Here is an 18,026-nt window from a genome sequence, read left to right as displayed (position 1 = left end):
AGACAAACCTTTAGAAGACGAGTGGCATCATCACCTTCTTCACCTACCGAAGGAAGGCCCCCTTCAGAAGCGGTAACCACCTGCCGAAACTCCCAACTACATAACCTAGAGCCATGGACACGTGTCGCCTCTACAACAGTTTGCATAAAGTCCGACATCGAAACTTTGTGCAAAACTCTCATTTTCATTTCCCTACAAATAGGGAACAATGCTCGAGTAAAAGGGTAACTACTTTTTCATCTTTACTGTTACTCTGTCAAAATTACCACATATAGTTGACTTAAGCATTGGAGAGCCTTGCCGATACCACAACGATTCCCGAAGCTTGACGATCGCTTCTTCCTTGCTTCCTTCTGCAGGATCCCTATGTACCGAAAGTCCACAACCTTCTTCCCCAACTGAAGATCCAGCACTCATTCACCTAAGTTGACCCTCCCAAAAAGAGCATCAATATGTTTTATTTTTTTCAATTATTAGGTCTCACTGAAAGATAAGTGATATAACATGGATGAAAGGATGAGTAAACAATACAAGTACCGCCCCGAGTGGTTAAAAATTTGACCCTTGTTGGAATTGTTCTCATTATGGTCCTGCTATCTGTGAAATTTCCTTCGTTGCATATCAATCTCAAGTTCTTACAATTTTCTTGTTGTGCTGTTTTAGGCGGTCCACAAGTAGCCAGTGTTGGTTGTGCTGGTTTTGCTGCATTTTCAGTGCTGATAGAGAAGTTTTTGGATAGACATGATTGAATTTGAGGGCATTGCTATGTTGCCCCATTTTTGCAGACTAAAAGTACGACAAATCAGTAGAAGAGAAATAGCATCTTGGCCTGCAGTAATACATATGTTTTTGCTTAGATTCAACTTTAGCCCTTGTTATTATTATTTATCCTCGCTTATAAAGGGATGAACCAGCTAAATTACAAAGCCAATCATTTTGTATTATGTTATTCTGTTGACTGCAGTTCCAGTTTCATAATTTCAACAGAGGATATGTAACAGAGGAAATTGAATGGATTATAGAGAATGTTTGCTGCAAGATTCAAATAAATACGTAGAAGGGAATTTCTTGTTCCATTGTCGTATTAATACCACAATACAATACTAGACTGGTAATGGTAATGAATTTTTTTTCTCTGATTTATGAGGGAGGGCATTCAAACTTGAGATTTATTCTTTCCATTGGAAGATAATAAGTGATTATTGCGAGAGACAATTTATGTCTTTGATAGGAAAAACTCGGGTGAGAATTTCCTTATCACATGGCAGGATGAATGTCAAGCACTGACCAGTTATAACATAACATGTGTTTATAACACACACTATGGCACGTGACAGGGAAGATCCACCATATCAATAATTGAGAGTCACTCGCATGCACAAGTAATTGAATTTTTACCGTGAAAGTAAATTTTCTTATTCTAAAAAGAAATCACTGTCAAATTGAATTTTAGGCGCAATAGTGGATCATGATAATGTGTCCACCTCTTGACATACGAGTTTGAATCCTCTCTTCATAAATTAGAGTAATTTAGAATATTATCGATTCTTCAAAATAAAAAATAAAATATTAGACATGGGCATCGAAGTTCTTCTGGGCTTGTATTAGAAGGTTCTCCGACGTGGCCCAAATCCAACTGGTCACCAGCAGCAAGTAGCTGAAGTAACTGTAACCAAGCAAAGCTCTCCTCTAGGAAGAGGTACTAACTAGGATAATATGTCGAAGACAGGTGAGGTCGTATGCGTTACCGGTGGAAGTGGCTGTATTGGATCATGGGTCGTCCGCCTCCTCCTCGACCGTAATTACACCGTCCATGCCACCGTCAAAGATCTCAGTTAGTTTACCCTTTGCCTTTTCCATTTATCTACACAACTGCCATTTCCTTGCTGTTCAGTCTGAAACGTCGTCGTGTCGTTTTTGTTGCAGAGGACGAGGGTGAGACGAAGCATCTAGAAGCCCTAGAAGGAGCAGCGACGCGTCTCCGTCTCTTCCAGATCGACCTCCTCGACTACAACTCCATCTTCGCCGCCATCAATGGCTGCTCCGGCGTCTTCCACCTCGCCTCTCCTTGCATCGTCGATCAAGTCCAAGAACCCGAGGTTGCTTCTTCTTCACAAAAACGCCATAAAAGAAGCTCAATTCTTTCTAATTATGATTATATTTAGATGAAATTGTTGTGCTTTTTGTTATACAGAAGGAGCTTCTGGACCCGGCGATCAAAGGAACGCTTAATGTTCTGACGGCAGCGAAGCAGGCTGGGGTCATTCGAGTGGTGCTGACATCCTCCGTCTCCGCCATCACTCCCAGCCCTCACTGGCCTTCCGATAAGATCAAGGGTGAGGATTGCTGGACCGACATTGACTACTGCAAGCAGAAGGGAGTGAGTTACTGAGTGCCTAAGTTCTTTGTTATTGTAGTTTGAAATTTTGAAAATTGGGGACTGTGATGTGATGCTGATTGTGTTTGATGTTTGGTTAGTTGTGGTATCCATTGTCGAAAACTTTGGCAGAGAAAGCTGCGTGGGAATTTGCCAAGGAGAAGGGATTGGATGTGGTTGTGGTGAATCCTGGCACCGTGATGGGCGATGTCATTTCGCCCAGGCTCAATGCTAGCATGGTGATGCTAGTGCGCCTTCTTGAGGGTATTGTTCTCTGCACATTTGTGTTTGAATATCTTCTAGCGTTGCACCTAGAAGTAGATTGTTGACTCCATCCAATTCTCATATGGGCAGTCTTATTTGAATACTCTATTATTGTGTAATGTTCTGTTGCCTGATAGTTTGCCATGTTATGTTGCCAAATTGTCGATCGAAATCATACATTCAGACATAGTTTTGCATTTGATTGACAGTTTGTTTGATAACATAACATCTGTATGGTAAGAGAACATTTCCCATTTATTTGGTAACATGAGACTAAGGTGACCAAGTTCTTATTGAGGCTGTAGTTGGTAGATGAACCAGGAAGCAGGTGGACATTATATATTGTCTGAAAAGACATTTCTGCTAAAGAAAGGTTTGAGTTTGGTATTTAAAATCTTGAAGTATTTCGTCATTTATAATACTTGAGTTTGTTTGAAGTTTTTTGCCTGGTTAGTCCCCAAGTTTGGAGAAGGTGGATTGTGTGAGAATGAGTGTGTGTGGCAATAGAGGAATCCTTTTGCATCTCTTTGCTAGCAATCTAATACTTGGCTCCTTCTTTCCTGCAAATCTGCCTTTCACATGTGTGCAGAATAAATAAAAAATTTCTTTCTTTTGAGCGTTTAATGAGTTATCTTTGCACACATGTGAAGCTGTGATTTGCAAGTACAGAGGACTGGCTTCGTCCAGATAAGGAGCCAAGCAGAGTTCCTGCTAGCATATGTTTCTCTTTAAGTTTGATAGTTTATGTCATTAAAGGGTCGGTTTTTGGTTTCCTTAAATTGTCTATCCATGTCACCTTATCTCTTCTCCTGGTTAGTGGAGGACTGGACAGAAGTGTAGTGGCCCTAGAAGTATCGTGGCTGAAGTAACAAGGAAAATCGATCAACCTGAAAAAGAAAAAGAACTGACAATATCCTTGTCAATCTTTGCTGCAGGCTGCACTGAAACATACGAGAACTTCTTTATGGGATCTGTGCATTTTAAAGATGTAGCTCTTGCACACATTTTAGTGTATGAGAACAAATCGGCCACTGGTAGGCACATGTGTCTTGAAGCTATATCACATTATGGTGACTTCGTGGCCAAGGTAGCTGAACTTTACCCCGATTACAAGGTTCCGAGGTAAATTCCAGTCCTTAGACTCCTGTAAAGTGGTTTTGCAACTGACACTAAGTGCGTATATATATATTTTGCCATAACTATGTGCATATATATATTTTTTGGCCATAACCATGTGCATATATATATTTTTTGGCCATAACCATGTGCATATATTATGTTTAGGAGTTTGGTTTCCTGATAACAACAATAAGCATCAGAACGTCAAATATGCAGTATCGTGAAACTGATACCCTATGTTATAATTGATAGCAAAACAACAGATGATCAAGCTCAACCTCATCATAACACAGCTACAGCTCACTATACTGAATTATGTTCTCACAAATGGTTCTAACTGATTGTATTTAGTCAGACAGGTTGATTGATTTTAGGGATTAGTCTGTAAATGTATTGCTAAAGCTTACTATAAGTACTTATAAATCCTTCTCCAAAAATTAATGAGAAAAAATCTGTTATTTTACAATAATTACTGTCAAGACATCAAATGGTTCATTGCAACTTCTTTAACTGCCAGCATTCCTTTTACAGTCATTCCATGAACATATGGCTTTGAAATTGCTCAAGCTATTAATTCGTTTATTATTGTGCAGTTTGCCGAAGGATACCCAACCCGGGTTGCTGAGGGAAAAAAACGGCGCGAAGAAGCTAATGAACTTGGGTTTAGAATTCATTCCCATGGATCAAATCATCATGGATGCTGTTGAGAGCCTAAAGAATAAGGGATTTATTTCATAAACGAAACTGAAGGATATGAAACTTATGAAGAACCTACTTATTGTAGATGTGTTGAGGACGTGCAACCTAGATGATATAGTTAATGGATTGTGTTTAATACTATGTACCAGCCATGCCTCCATGCCATCTGTATGTGTATAAATAAGCAACATTTGAATGTTCATAATCTATTCCGCTGTGGTATTTGCCTAAAATTAAAAGTTAACATAGTCCCAAACTCAGTTCTCATTTACTGGCTCAAGGTGCGGCGGATGGTGAAAAGCTACAATTTTTATTTATTTTCGTATTCACAAACATCAAGCTAATAAGGCGATGACATTAACGTACTTGTAACTCGAGTGATTAGTGAATTTCTGAGGCAAACTTATTCTCATTGGGAAAAAGATTCCAAGATTAAGACCCAGATCCCAAGTTTTTCAATTCCCAATTCATCGTCACACTCTGTCAGCTTCGCTACATTCGAATTTTGACTATTTTTCAGGTCACATACATTTTTGGAGTTTCAGCATTTAATTAAATAAATATTAATATTAATATTTTTGAGCGGTGCCTGTAAGTCGTGGCCCAAAAGACAACATCCCCCAAAACAGAGAAAGAAAGAAGTCCCAATGGCCTCATTTACTTGTGTTCATCCTCTGCTGTTGTTGCTCTGTTCCGTCTTACTGTTTCCAACAACCACAACTTCTTCTGAGAGCAACAAAGTCACAGTTGATGTCTACTATGAAACCCTGTGTCCCGACAGTGAAGATTTCATCGTGAAGGAACTGATCAAGCTCTTTGAAAGTGGGCTCATCTCCATAGTTGATCTCAAGCTCTATCCCTACGGCAACGCGAAGCTTGGATCCAACAAAACCATCTATTGCCAGGTCTCTCTCTCTCTCTTATTGCTTTCTGTTTCTATTAACAATAATTTTAATTAATATTATTGGCCTAATGGCAACATTGAAACTTTTCATGCTCATTGACCATAACTATTTCTATTTCTAGTTCTAGTTCTTGGCTTCTAGGGTGACCTTTGAGCCACTTTTCCGTCAGTAATTTCATTTTTCTCTATAAACTTAATTAAAAAGAAAAAAGAGAGGGAAACCCATTTTTATATGAACATTTTGGTTAAAATGCACTGAAGGAAGAGATGGAGAAAATATTGTATCTAATTTTTTTTATTTTTAAAAAGGGATAATAATGAATTTTTGAGACCATGAATTTTAGAATTTACGTGTATTTAGGTAACTATAAACAGCCACCCAACTGTTAAAAGAGAGAGAAAAAATTAACCTGCCAACTGTTTTGTCTAAATTGCCACTTGTAATCCACCAATTTTGGGCAAAGGCAAAATCTCTGACTTGATCTTTGGCTCTTGCTCTGTTTAACAGGATTCACAAATGGCGAAATTAACGCTTCACTGACAACCTCATAATCATAAAACCCAATAAGCTCTTCTGTTCTTTCTCAGTTTTCTTATTCCTTCAATGGCTTCCTCTCGCACAGAAAGTAGAACCCTTTGTTTTTCTCTTCTCCCCTGCCTCTTGTTGTTTGCTCTGTTCACACCCACTTCTTCTGCTAGAACTCTGCCTTCTGATTCTGGAAAAGTCTCGTTGGCTTTGTACTATGAGTCCCTTTGCCCTTACAGCGCCAACTTTATTGTCAATTACCTGGTCAAGCTCTTTGAAGATGACCTCATCTCCATTGTTGATCTCAAGCTTTCTCCTTGGGGTAATGCCAAGCTCAGAAGCAATGACACCTTCAGTTGCCAGGTCCCTTTATTCTTTCCTTTATTTTTTCTTCTTTTAAATTTGTATCTGGGTTTGCTGAAAGGATGCCATTTCATGGACTGGTCCTCTAAATGATTGCCTGTAAATTGGTGGAACATAATAAATTTCTTAACCATTGTAGTTCAACCCAAGTGATTGTCCTTCACTTCTTGCATGTGGGTTTTGTCTAATCTTGCTTAATTTGTAGCTTCCGAGAGTTGTAGATGTAATTGATATGAATTTCAATTGCATTCAGACTGGTTGACTTGTTTGTGATGGTTGCAGCATGGTCCATCTGAATGCTTATTAAACACTGTGGAAGCCTGTGCCATCGAGATCTGGCCTGCACTGGTAAGACTTGATCAAGCTAGATATAAAGAAACTTCCCAAGTACACATAATTTTTGGCATTCCTGCAAAGTATGTCATGATGCAATGATGTTAGTTATCGAAATATTCTGGTTGACAGTTATTGTCTTATATTAAAACACGCTATGCACTAGGCGTTGGTGGTTTATCCTTCTAGATTTGTTTAATGAATTCTTCGTGAAATTTGCTTGGATTCATTATGTAATTAGTTTTCAATCTTCTTGGATAGTTCAGTGTCCTTGCATATATATGATAGGGTTGTTGGTTGGTTTCACAGAAACGTATTCCAAGTCAAATGCCAGTTATGGAGTGTTGTTGGAACTATAGAAAGTAATCCTCAAGCTGAAATGCTAACATTTGGTTCACTGTCACCTTGATGCAGAATGATCATTTTCCTTTCATTTATTGCATTGAGAGTTTGGTTTACGAGCACAAGTATCCCCAGTGGGAGTCATGTTATGAGAAACTGGGATTGGATTCAAAACCTATTGCTGAATGCTACAGTAGTGGACTTGGCAAAGAGGTCAGTTTTTTTAGCTTATTAATCGTTCATAGAATTCAAACACGCTCTTGTAATGCATCTATTTATTTTATTGTATCTTAACAAGAATCAAACCTTGTTGGAAAACTTTTTTGACATTCCACTGATTGTTAATCATGCCATTTTTTGAAACCTCTGTTATTCTGTTGAGAGGGACAATACAAACCCCTTTTCTCTTTTCCTTGTTTGGTGTTTGTGATTTTTAATGAAAGCAAAAAAAGGAACACAATATAAGTGGAATTATTCTCTGGCAGCTTGAACTACAATATGCAGCTGAAACCAGTGCTCTCCAGCCTCCACATCAGTATGTGCCATGGGTAGTTGTGGATGGACTGCCAATTTATGAGGTTTGTTTCCATCTCATGATTAGATTTCCTAATTCCATTTCAATTGCCACCAAGGTTGGGTTATGCATATATGTTTTTAAGTATCTGGACTACTGATGGTTCTCTTTTGCTTCAATAGAGTAGAGTATTGTCAAGTTTTTAATTCTATCTGTTCTTTATATATATTAAGAAAAACAATCTTCTATGATGTTTTCCCCAACTTGATTGACTCATAGTAGTGAGTTTATTGTTCTATTATCGGGATCTTCAAGAAATGACATTTCTTCTCCCTTTGCAGGACTACGAAAACTTTCTGACCTATGTCTGCAATGCTTATAATGGCACCGCTGCCCTCAAGGCTTGCAGCAAACTATCCCTTAATACCATCCCAAAGGCAAGCACTAAATCTACCCTTTCAGTTGGTTGTAACGAGGGAAAGATGCCAGCGTTATTCGGAAGGATAAGATCAACCCTAACATCGTGGATGCGTCAGATGAACATGGCAATTTGGATATAGATGTCTCGCAATTCCATATCCATTTTAATCCAGTCATCAATGGTATGGTGCAGCTTTTGCTCGTATTTCCCGTTTCCAGTAGATTGCAGTTACTTGTGGGTTGGTTGGTCCCGAACAAAGAGACTTAATGTGCTGGTAATGTGTCTTTATCTTTACTATGAACAAATAAATATACAGGAGCAGTAGTTTATAAAAATTAAAATGTAGTAGCTAGTAGATTTTAATAAATTCAAAGACTTTGTTATGGTTGGTGGGGCTTGCAGTAAACCTTGCCTTTTCCATTTCCAATTCCAATTAAAACAGCTGACCCTGTCATATTAAACAAGGTGTGCTTCTCAGTGCCAAGTTTTGTTTTGGGTGCACTGAGGGCCCATTGGGCTTCATGGGTTAACCGTGATAGCGTTTGTAAACAATACCAACTCGCTTGAAAACTGGATTGGATTGGATTCACAGGTACCATGTAATCCCAAGAGACTTCCCAACTATGCCTGCCTTAAGAGAAACACAATGGGAAAATGGTTGTCAATTCACACCCTGTAATAATATACTAAACTCACATACACTACACTGATGCTAGGACTCGAATCCAAAACCTTATTTGGAAAAATAATTACTCCAAATAACTACACGAGTAAGTTCTTAGCAAATTCTCACATCCCATAAACCCAATGAATCTTTCCATAGCTCTCAAAAACATTGTATGGTGGGCTTCCACCACACAATAGTTTACACTATAAAACCCCCTCAAATTTGAACAAGTTGTCACACTTCCAAATAAGAAGCAACAAAATGGCTATAAAAAAAAAAAAAAAAATCATTCATTTAGAGAGACTGATTGGATGTTAGCTGACTGATTGGGCTGCAGATTAGAAGATAAAGGAAGCGAAAGGAGAAACGACTCTTTTGTTTCGGGTCTACATAACAAAATGATTCTTCCAATAACCATCAAGTTAAAATTCCAATTAGGGCTCCACAGAGTAGCTATCAAATCAATGGACATCAAATAATTACCCATCAAGTGAATGAAAGGTCAATGATGATATATCTGTTCATCCAATCAAATGAAGCCACACAGTTACCACTCCAATTTGCTTCTTTAATTTGTCTTCTACTACACGGGTCAAACCCTTAAGTAATAAGTAGGTCATTGACTTCCTGCCCTAGCCACCAATTTTAATTTCCTTGTTCTCTAAGTTACATCACAGTGCAACTCAAACTTTGCTTGGTGAAGTTACCTATGTACAAACAATTTTGCTAAGATTAATCACTGACGTAACCGTAGACGACGAGTCAAAAACCAGCCATACATATTATACGGCGATTGACTGTCGTTAGAACAACTCTTTTGAAATTTTAAACTTCTAAAATTCTTTTGTTTAGGGAAGTATCCAAGGCTGAAGAAAGAGCAGTGGATTGGACAGTGTCTGTGAAGAAATCTACGCTTCATATATCCTGTCGGAGACTCAAACTACAGTTTGTCAAACAAGGTAGAAGGGACCCATCTTTATCAGTATATCACTGAATAGGTCGTATCTTTGCACAAGCTTATTATTCTCTACCACAACTCTTGGCTTTTCTGTGGCTTTGGCACCCTCCTAATCCTATGCATCGATACAAAGGGCCACCACCACCGCCCAACTGTAGAAAAGAAATCACCAGTATTTGACAAAGCCATTGCCCCATCATTCAATCTTTCCTTCCTAGAACATATAAGCTACAACCAACCTCATTTTTGTCTTCTTCTTTTTCTTTTTTCGTGTTATCTGTAAATTCAAATATGTATGGAATGTTTCTCTCACAATCGCTAATTGTGTAATTCGTTTGATTAGTAAGTTCAGCACAATGTAATGTATAGAATCGGAGTCATAAAGTAATTTCAAATTAATTAATTAATTCATTGTGAAAGTCAATATGCATGGCATCATCCTTTAAGATTTTTTTTATAAAAAAAGTCAAAGAAAACCATTTAAGTCAAATCGTGTCAAAATTCTTGTTACTACCTACCACCATCTTGAAGGTTAACTGGCATCTTGAAGGTTAAGTGTAATTTTTTTATATATTGAAAATAAAAATAAATGAAAAGCCCTGAACAATACAAGAAGACAAAATCCTGTTATGTATGAACTGGAGTCACAAACAAGACAGAGATTACGCCATAATAGACAAACAAAGGGTAATAAAATTGTATAAAATTCCATGTGGAGTGTAATGATCAAACAAATTCCCTTAGCATAGAGTGTAAGATCATCTATATATATATCTAATTCCACCGTGTGCATTACGATATTGAATAAGTTACAGATTAACTTTTCTAATATAATACAAATGTTGTTTACATATACCTATTTATTTTACAGTGATATAATATTCACCCAAAAAATTTTATGTATATATTATACATATGAGAAGTGCTATCTGCATTTCTTGAAATTTAGGGTATCTTTCAACATTAAGATAAGGTGTATCACTGAGTATGCCCTCTCCATTGTCTTCCTTGAGTTTCTCAATAAATTTCCCTCGTACTGTCAAAGTTCCTTAAAGAGAAGATATACCAGTAGATCGAAAACTAATTTATATTGTGTATTACCACTAGATCGAAAATACTGCTCTTGTACGGAGTCACCACTTTGGCTAGCACTTTACCCCTTACGGGCCGACCCGATGTGAGCGGGGATTAGTCTGGGTTGTGATTAAGGCTTAAAGGTGCCACCCATAATTGGGGCCCATCCAGAACCACCTCTTGGTTCAGACAAAAAAAAAAATACTAATGTTGAAGGAATGCAACTTAAGCACTCACTTCTAGGAGGTATAAGTTGAGGATTTAATTTGAGGACCATATATATGGATCACTTTATATCTCATTGTGGTTGGTTGGTTAAAATGATTTACTTTCTAAGTCTCATTCAAAGATCATTTGTGTCGGAATCATTAAACATAATTATTTGATAATCCCATCTTAATCATTGTTGAAATTTGAAGGGATAAAATATTAAAATACCAACAAAAATAAAGGAAGTGGGAAGTTAAAGGCTTAAAGCTGCCACACTAAATCCAATAAGTAATTCCATATGCCGATTCCCTTTCTAGAACATCACAAGAACGTCACACAATTTTGCAACCTGTAAAAAGCACAGCTACCTCTAAATATATATTTTTTTTGGTCACATAACATTAATCAAATACTTGTTGATTGTGTCCCAATCCCCCCCCTGCACAAGTTTTGGTTTATCTTCTACCTACTACGTTAAACAATAAATTTAGTGATGTCTTCTTTTCAAGCCTCATCCTCTAATCCTTTTTTTTTTTTTTTTTTTGAGAGTCTCAATCCTCTAATTTTATTGGTTGGTTCTCATCATCAAATGGGTTTGCCGTCATGCATACGTAGCTAAGAAATTCCTCACAAATTTGTAATCACTATTTTACATTTTTTTTTAAAGGATTTTTTCTATTGAGAAGAGCGATACTGCTATATTATAATATTGTATAATATACTCAGTAGCTTTAGTTTAAAGACCATTGCCATTAAAATTCTTTTACTAAAGAAAAAAGGTTGAGTCTCGTGGGCATAATGAAATTCATGCAAATGTATCATTGTTACATATTACAGAAAGGTTGAGATTTTATCATCACTATTACATATTACAGAAAGGTGAACTACACAAATTCTTTGTACCTACCTACCTCTTGTCAATTACTTATTAAATATAACATTTCTATAATTACAAAAAAAATCCAATTTTGGTCAATTACGTATGGTATTTTGGTGGTGTTGTGATTGCAGATATATCATTTTCATATAGACCAAAAGGAAGTGATCAAGTATTGGTTCGCTCCGTTTTCAAGTGAAAAAAAATACGAATCTGGCTGTCCTTCAATCCCCAACTTAGTTAAAGATCTTATCACACGGCCAAAAGCATATATATTTGCCAGAATGAGAGCATTTATCCAGATCACCTCTCAATTTGACCCGTCGTCTTAAAGATGGCCTCAAGTTGGGTAATGAGATTTGATTTGGACTGAGTAGCCCTTCTGAAAATTGATTTGCAATTCTGGTTGGGGTTCGCCAAATTTATGTAACTTTAAATTTTACACTTTGTTTTTCTCATGTTCTGGCTCCTACATCATTCCAACAAGGACAGCCTACGTACTGATAATTGTGATGAAGAAGTGTACCATATATATAATAGCAAAGTACTGCATGTGTTATGAATATGTACACCCACCAAAAATAAAGTTCATTTAAATCCATGGTGCTGCAAATTGGACAACTCCTCACGTGTTACCGTATTTTGTCCGTATAGTTTTTGTGCCTACCCTATAAAACAAGGGCATGTGGGGTGGGGGTGCCTTTGCTTGGGGCCCCAATGCTTATATATATGCAACATATAGATATTTACATGATCATCAATAAAGAAATCACTAAAGGCTTAAATATATTCCTTGCATTACAATCTTATATATAGTCCCCTTCTATTGAGAAATTCATTAAATAATTTTATTTGAGAGACATCCTTTAGGGTCCTATATGAATTTTTTTTTTTCAACGATCCAAACCATCTATTTGTTAAGTCTACATTCATGGATCATTCATGCAAAAAATTAGACAAATTCAAAACTGCTTCGACATCCAATTGTGTCCTACAAAATTAATGAACACAATGCTTCAAGAAAATAATAAAATTTCAATAACTCAATTGAGTGGTTAAATGATATTCGATTTCAAGTGATTTTTTGTAGAGATGATTCTTGAATGATCATAGGGGCAAGAGGGGTCAATTGACCCCTGCAAGTCTGGAAACCACCATTGGAGGCAAAGATGTTGACTCCTGCAAATTGCCCACAAACTGCTTGAAGAAATGCTCCAGAGGGCGCAACACAGCAGGCAAGCGCGAACGCAAAATTACCTTATTTCCATTTTCAACATTTAAGTAAATATTTTTGTCCTTTTACTTTCATTTATTTTTTATATTACTTCATTTACTTAAGTTTACAATGTAAATAAAGAAGTACCCTCCATTTGGATTCAAATAAAAATACTAGAAATTCAAATTCCCACCACATCAAAATATGAAAAATCAATTTTAGTGCAAAATACGATTTAGGCTAAAAATTATGGCTCATTAACTCATATATACTTCATACTAAAATCCCATAAAATCAAGTTTTCTTATTTGATGTATAAGGAATAAAAGCAGCCAAAAATTATCTTGAGAAAATGATTATTCCGAAAAACCATTTTTTCATACTTAGCTAATATTTTTACATAAAACAATTTTTCATGTATAATATTAATGCATGAAGAGACCTAAGGTCAATCTAGGTAAAGCCTTAGATGTTCAATCCACAAAGAGTTTTACAAGAATAACCTAACTCTTACATATTGAAGAAATATTTGCTTGAATAAGCTCCTCCTAAGACAATACTCATAAGGGTCCAAAGTTTGAGAGCTAGAGCCCAAAAGAAATGCAAATAAAGCCGAAAATCAAAATGACATAAACCTAAAAAATGACTAAAATTCCCTCAAATGAGCAGGATTGCGCTAATATATGCCAGATCTTACGTCAAATAGGACGAGACGCCTTAGGAGGCGAAGAGGATTGCACTAATTTTTTTGGTTTATTATCACATTCTTAGAGATATTTTTGGTTTATTACAGTGTGTGTCTATTTTTTGCCGAAGTGGTGATGGACAAGACCATTCGGTGCAGGTGCTTAAAGGAACCTAATCACCCGACCATGCCAATTAAGCCCACCCCCTTCTTCACTCTCTCTCTCTCTCTCATAAAAATAAATTAAATGAAGGCATGGGCTAGAAGAAAGAAAGGACCATGAATGATATGAATGCCAAGATATATATAACGACAAAATAAGGAAAGAAAAATGCAACAGAAGCAGCTTGCTTGCATACGCCAAGGGCTTTTCTCTTCCTACATTCAAATTATTGTGAACTTTGCTCCAATTGCACTTAAATTCCGCTCTGAATTCTCTGCCCCACCTACTGTAGCATATGAACATGACAGACAGACTAATATCAAACAAAACTGATTCTTTATTTTTTTACTTCTACTGTAATTCTGCAATTTGTAATCCTAAAGTTATCTTTCTGTAACATAATCTTTAAAGGGCGAAAAAGATTTTGACTAGCCAGAAAGTCATGCTAAAGGGTGCTGTGCTGCCATGACAGGTCCCAAATTAACCGTCTGAACTCTCCGACTATCCATGGCTATGAAAAAAAGAGTTACTATGTAAGGGTAAAATTACTTTTGGAATAAGAAATGGTTCAATAGTAAAAGAAAGTTGTTGTGACGGAAAAGTTAGGTGGATGAATACGGCGCACTTTAAATATAAGAGTAGCACCGAAAGGATTACATTTTTTGATCACATTAGTTGATTATATAAAGTAACGGATTTGCATACTCGTTAATTAGTTAATTCCTCCAAAATTATTTTAAATACAATTTGTTTCATTGTGAGGAGTGAATGTATATTAATTTTTGCAAGATTTATGTTCTTTTCCTTGAGAGAAATGGATCAAAGTCGTATTTCCAAATGTGAAGATGAGTAGAAGAGAAGAGCAAAGCAAAAGGGCAAACAGAGTGAAAAAAAAGGGGGACAAGATTCTTCAGAAAGCCAGAAAGTGAAAAGCACCTGCCGAGTGCATAAGGATCAGTATTGTTTATAATAAGATAAAAAATAAAATAAAAAGCAAACAAAATAATTAAAATAATTTTAGCACATTATAGTAGGACAATAAATGTAAGCATGATGACACTTCCATTGGATATGGGGGAGAGAGTCTAATTTTGAAACCCAGAAATGGGTTTTGTTTTTGAGTGACCAGTGGTGGGGTCTACGCAATTATAACAAAATATAAAATAACATAAATAATATAATTTGCAAGAGATATATAATAAAATGGGAAGCAAGAGGGTTGGCTGGTGGTCGTTTTCATACTGAGGTGGAAGGTTACTACAAATAAAAATAAGAGCAACAAAAATCACAATGGATTGTTTATTATTTCTTTTCCTGTTTTTTAAAAAATAAAAAGTTTAAGGAGAAATTGACTACTTTCAACACCAGCTCCAGGACAAACTCACAATCTCGAGCCGGAAGAATATACACATGACATCCAACTGCCAGCTGCTAATGATATGAATTTATGTAAGAAATTACAAATCGCGAATCAATAAGGATTGTTAATAGCGGGACTTGAATATTGATGGCACTACACACAGTACAACTAAACTAACTCCGTTTGCTTTATTTTATTTTTTCCTTCTACTACTCATTGATATGCTTGTAAGTTTTTAAATCCCAATCCAAATACCAAGAAAAAAATACCCCCAAAAAATCCTAAAAACAAATTCTGATTAGATTGAAGAGAGGTGTGGATATAATTTATAAAGGGGGGGAAGACAACACCTGAAACTGAAAGTGCAAAATATGAGTGAATCAGAAGCGCACGTGGGCATGATGACACATAGATATATAGATATATATCTATAGATTGAGTTTGAGCCCAGCTATAGATATAGATATAGCTGATGGCTGAATGCAAAGAAGCCGGGGGACCAGAGAGATCAATTGGGAAAGCTATAGCTATATATAGAGCTGGTTTTGCTCACTGTCTGTTTTTAGTATGGTTTGGCAGCTTTGCCCTATTTTTGCCAGTAAGCCAGATGACTTGCTGAGACCTCCACAGTCCTTGTTATATAAACAGTCCTGCTGGTTGCAGAAAGCCTAAATAATAGAGAAGAATAAATGAACCCCAAATGAATAATATTGTTAAATGAATTGTTTTTTTTTTAAGTAGAAGCGATAGTCCAAACTATCAAAGGAGAACGGGAAATAATTGTTTAGTGGCATCACTATGATCAGTTGCACAGTATCATAAAATCTAAGTCAAATGAGTAGAGATCATGATCCATATGATATTAAGTTGGAAATTAACTAGCACGAGATGGTGGGAAATTTCTAAAAATTTTGTTCATGGGTTGGTCGATTCAATTATATAAGAGAATCGCCTGATATACATACCTCATAATCACAATTAAAAACAGAGAGAAGATATAATTATAAAAGACAAAAAATTAAAAATTAAAAAAGAAAAAAGAGAGGGGTGAAGGGTGAAGGGTGAAAATTGGTGATGCGAGAACCTCCTATACTGCCGTACTAGTAGTAGTAGCAGCAGCAGCAGTGGTACTTGAACCACCGCCGCCATCACCACCACCGACATCGCCATCGCCTCCTCCTTGAGAGGGACCCGCCGACACATTCCCGACAACCGCGGTGGCCGTAACGGTCGGCCGTTTCCGTTTCTTTTTCTCGTACGGAATCCCCCTAGCCTTGGCCTGACCTTCTCTCACCTCCCTCAAGTAAATCCTGACGGCCCGAGCCCCGAACGGATTCGACTCGGGCCGTCCGCCGTTCTCCTCGTAGGCGGCTCGGAGTCGTCCGATGAGCGCGTCGAGGCTGCCCCAGGCCTGCTTGAGCGGGCAGGCGCACGGCGCAGGGGGGTTGGGGTGTCCGAAGTAGGGGCAGCCGGCGGCGTGGACCTTGGTCTTCCCGAACTGGTCGAGGTACTTGAGGAACTCGATCACGTGGGCCCCACTGCACCGTGCCAGCGTCAGCGGCGGCTTGTGGTTCTTGAGGTACTGCAGGAAGGTGTTCCAGTCCCGCCGCTTCTGCGACTCGTAGCGGCTGGGCGGGGCTGGAGACGATGAGGCCTCGGCTGCTGCTGCTGGAACAACAGCACCAGCAGCAGCGGCGGCTATCGACCCGGTTGCTGCCGATGATGGGCCCTCTCCTCCGCTGGTATTCGGGTCGGGTGGTCCGGTTCCCCCTGAAGCTGAATCCATTGTCTCTTTGTTTTGGCACTTATGCTAAAATATTTTCAACTGGGTATATAATATATGGTTTTTTTTTTCTCTTTCTGGTCTCTAAGTCGAGGCTTTGAATCGTTGGTTGTTTCTCTCTCTCTCTCTCCCTCCCTCCATGTGAGGGTTGAATATTTGGGGATGGTGAGGTTTCAGAGGAGGGGGATGTTAGTACTGTGGATCTTTTTCACGGGAAAGGTTCTCGATCGCCTCTTGGGTTTCTTTTTGTTTTGTTTTGTTTTTTTTTTTTTTTTCTTCCTCTTGGGTGAGTGAGAAAGGGGGAGGGTTTTAGGAGAGAGAGAGAGAGAGAGAGAGAGGAGGAGGAGGAGCGTTTGGTGATGGGACGTAAAAAAGTATGGATGAATGAATATGAATGAGACTCTCGCTCACTCACTCTCTCACCCAAGAAAAAAAATGAGAGAGAGAGAGAGAGAGAGGTGTAGATAGAAGAAGAGAGAATTCACAAAATTTCACATGGTGGCCCCTTTGGAAGTGACATGTTTACTATTCAACCCTCCTCCTCTTGCTGCTGCTGCTGCTGCCTCTGCCTCCGCTACTCTCTCCACTCCCCCTTAAATCTCTATTTTTCCACCAATCCAAGACACCCCCATTTACCATTTATACGCACCCATAAGGCGTTTGTGAATCAACACCTTTTTCTCTCTTTTTTTTTAAAATTCTTTCCCCAAAGAGCAAAAATTTGTTCAAAAGGGTAAAATGAAGTTTGAAATTTTATGAAAGTTTAGTAATCTTAGAGCTTAGATGGAATCAGTTATATTTTATGTGTACTTGAACAATACAATTTTAAATGGTGGGAAGTTCGTTGATAACCAAAGATGATATTCAACGGTTAAATTTTAAGATCTGACAGAGCAAATCGTGTGATATATTTCTTGATTTAGAATGACCAAATTGTGTAACAAACACAAAACTCATTAAAGAATACCATTAGGTTGGTATAAGGTTCATATAAAATCTATGTAGACTCTACCTTTTAAAAGAACAATTTATAGCACTAATGACTATTGCTAATACTTCTTAGATAATTGATTATATGTATTTGTAATGGCACAAGTACTTTTTATATTTATATATTAATTTTTAAGCTCAAAGAACCTATCAAACCCTATGTCTCTATAAGTTAATATAA

At 37.5% G+C, this 18,026-nt stretch overlaps 3 protein-coding genes across 4 annotated transcripts; 2 read left to right on the top strand and 1 right to left on the bottom strand.

The window, feature by feature from the left end:
• Nucleotides 1–1,553: 1,553 nt before the first annotated feature.
• On the top strand, nt 1,554–4,703 carry LOC110758697 (NAD(P)-binding Rossmann-fold superfamily protein). The gene is made up of 6 exons (XM_021960611.2): nt 1,554–1,834; nt 1,927–2,099; nt 2,195–2,380; nt 2,479–2,641; nt 3,577–3,763; nt 4,354–4,703. Exons 1-6 carry the CDS (start codon nt 1,717–1,719, stop codon nt 4,496–4,498), a joined length of 972 nt encoding a protein of 323 aa, XP_021816303.1. The 5' UTR covers nt 1,554–1,716; the 3' UTR covers nt 4,499–4,703.
• A 347-nt stretch (nt 4,704–5,050) lies between these two features.
• LOC110758698 (Thioredoxin superfamily protein) lies at nt 5,051–8,250 on the top strand. 2 transcript variants are annotated; one of them, XM_021960612.2, is made up of 6 exons: nt 5,223–5,364; nt 5,872–6,252; nt 6,535–6,600; nt 7,000–7,140; nt 7,413–7,505; nt 7,783–8,250. In XM_021960612.2, exons 2-6 carry the CDS (start codon nt 5,968–5,970, stop codon nt 7,999–8,001), a joined length of 804 nt encoding a protein of 267 aa, XP_021816304.1. In that variant the 5' UTR covers nt 5,223–5,364; nt 5,872–5,967; the 3' UTR covers nt 8,002–8,250. The 2 variants fall into 2 exon arrangements, with proteins under 2 accessions (XP_021816305.1, XP_021816304.1); XM_021960613.2 differs by lacking the exon at nt 5,872–6,252 and having other exon boundaries at nt 5,051–5,364.
• A 7,711-nt stretch (nt 8,251–15,961) lies between these two features.
• LOC110758712 (protein LIGHT-DEPENDENT SHORT HYPOCOTYLS 5) lies at nt 15,962–17,460 on the bottom strand. The gene has a single exon (XM_021960627.2). It carries the CDS (start codon nt 16,856–16,858, stop codon nt 16,160–16,162), a length of 699 nt encoding a protein of 232 aa, XP_021816319.2. The 5' UTR covers nt 16,859–17,460; the 3' UTR covers nt 15,962–16,159.
• Between the last annotated feature and the right edge of the window lie 566 nt (nt 17,461–18,026).

Source organism: Prunus avium, chromosome 6, assembly GCF_965620075.1.
Source record: "Prunus avium chromosome 6, drPruAviu1.hap1.1, whole genome shotgun sequence".
In the NCBI taxonomy this organism is placed as follows: domain Eukaryota; kingdom Viridiplantae; phylum Streptophyta; class Magnoliopsida; order Rosales; family Rosaceae; genus Prunus; species Prunus avium.
This window is presented reverse-complemented; position numbering and strand designations above follow the sequence as displayed.

Bases quoted from the DNA above. Each gene is read 5' to 3' on its own strand.
- LOC110758712 (XM_021960627.2), bottom strand. From the start codon at position 16,858: ATGGATTCAGCTTCAGGGGGAACCGGACCACCCGACCCGAATACCAGC.
- LOC110758698 (XM_021960612.2), top strand. From the start codon at position 5,968: ATGGCTTCCTCTCGCACAGAAAGTAGAACCCTTTGTTTTTCTCTTCTC. The intron at 6,253-6,534 runs GTCCCTTTATTC...TGATGGTTGCAG, and splicing joins ATGACACCTTCAGTTGCCAG to CATGGTCCATCTGAATGCTT. The intron at 7,141-7,412 runs GTCAGTTTTTTT...ATTCTCTGGCAG, and splicing joins GTAGTGGACTTGGCAAAGAG to CTTGAACTACAATATGCAGC.
- LOC110758697 (XM_021960611.2), top strand. From the start codon at position 1,717: ATGTCGAAGACAGGTGAGGTCGTATGCGTTACCGGTGGAAGTGGCTGT. The intron at 1,835-1,926 runs GTTAGTTTACCC...TTTTTGTTGCAG, and splicing joins TGCCACCGTCAAAGATCTCA to AGGACGAGGGTGAGACGAAG. The intron at 3,764-4,353 runs GTAAATTCCAGT...ATTATTGTGCAG, and splicing joins CCCGATTACAAGGTTCCGAG to TTTGCCGAAGGATACCCAAC.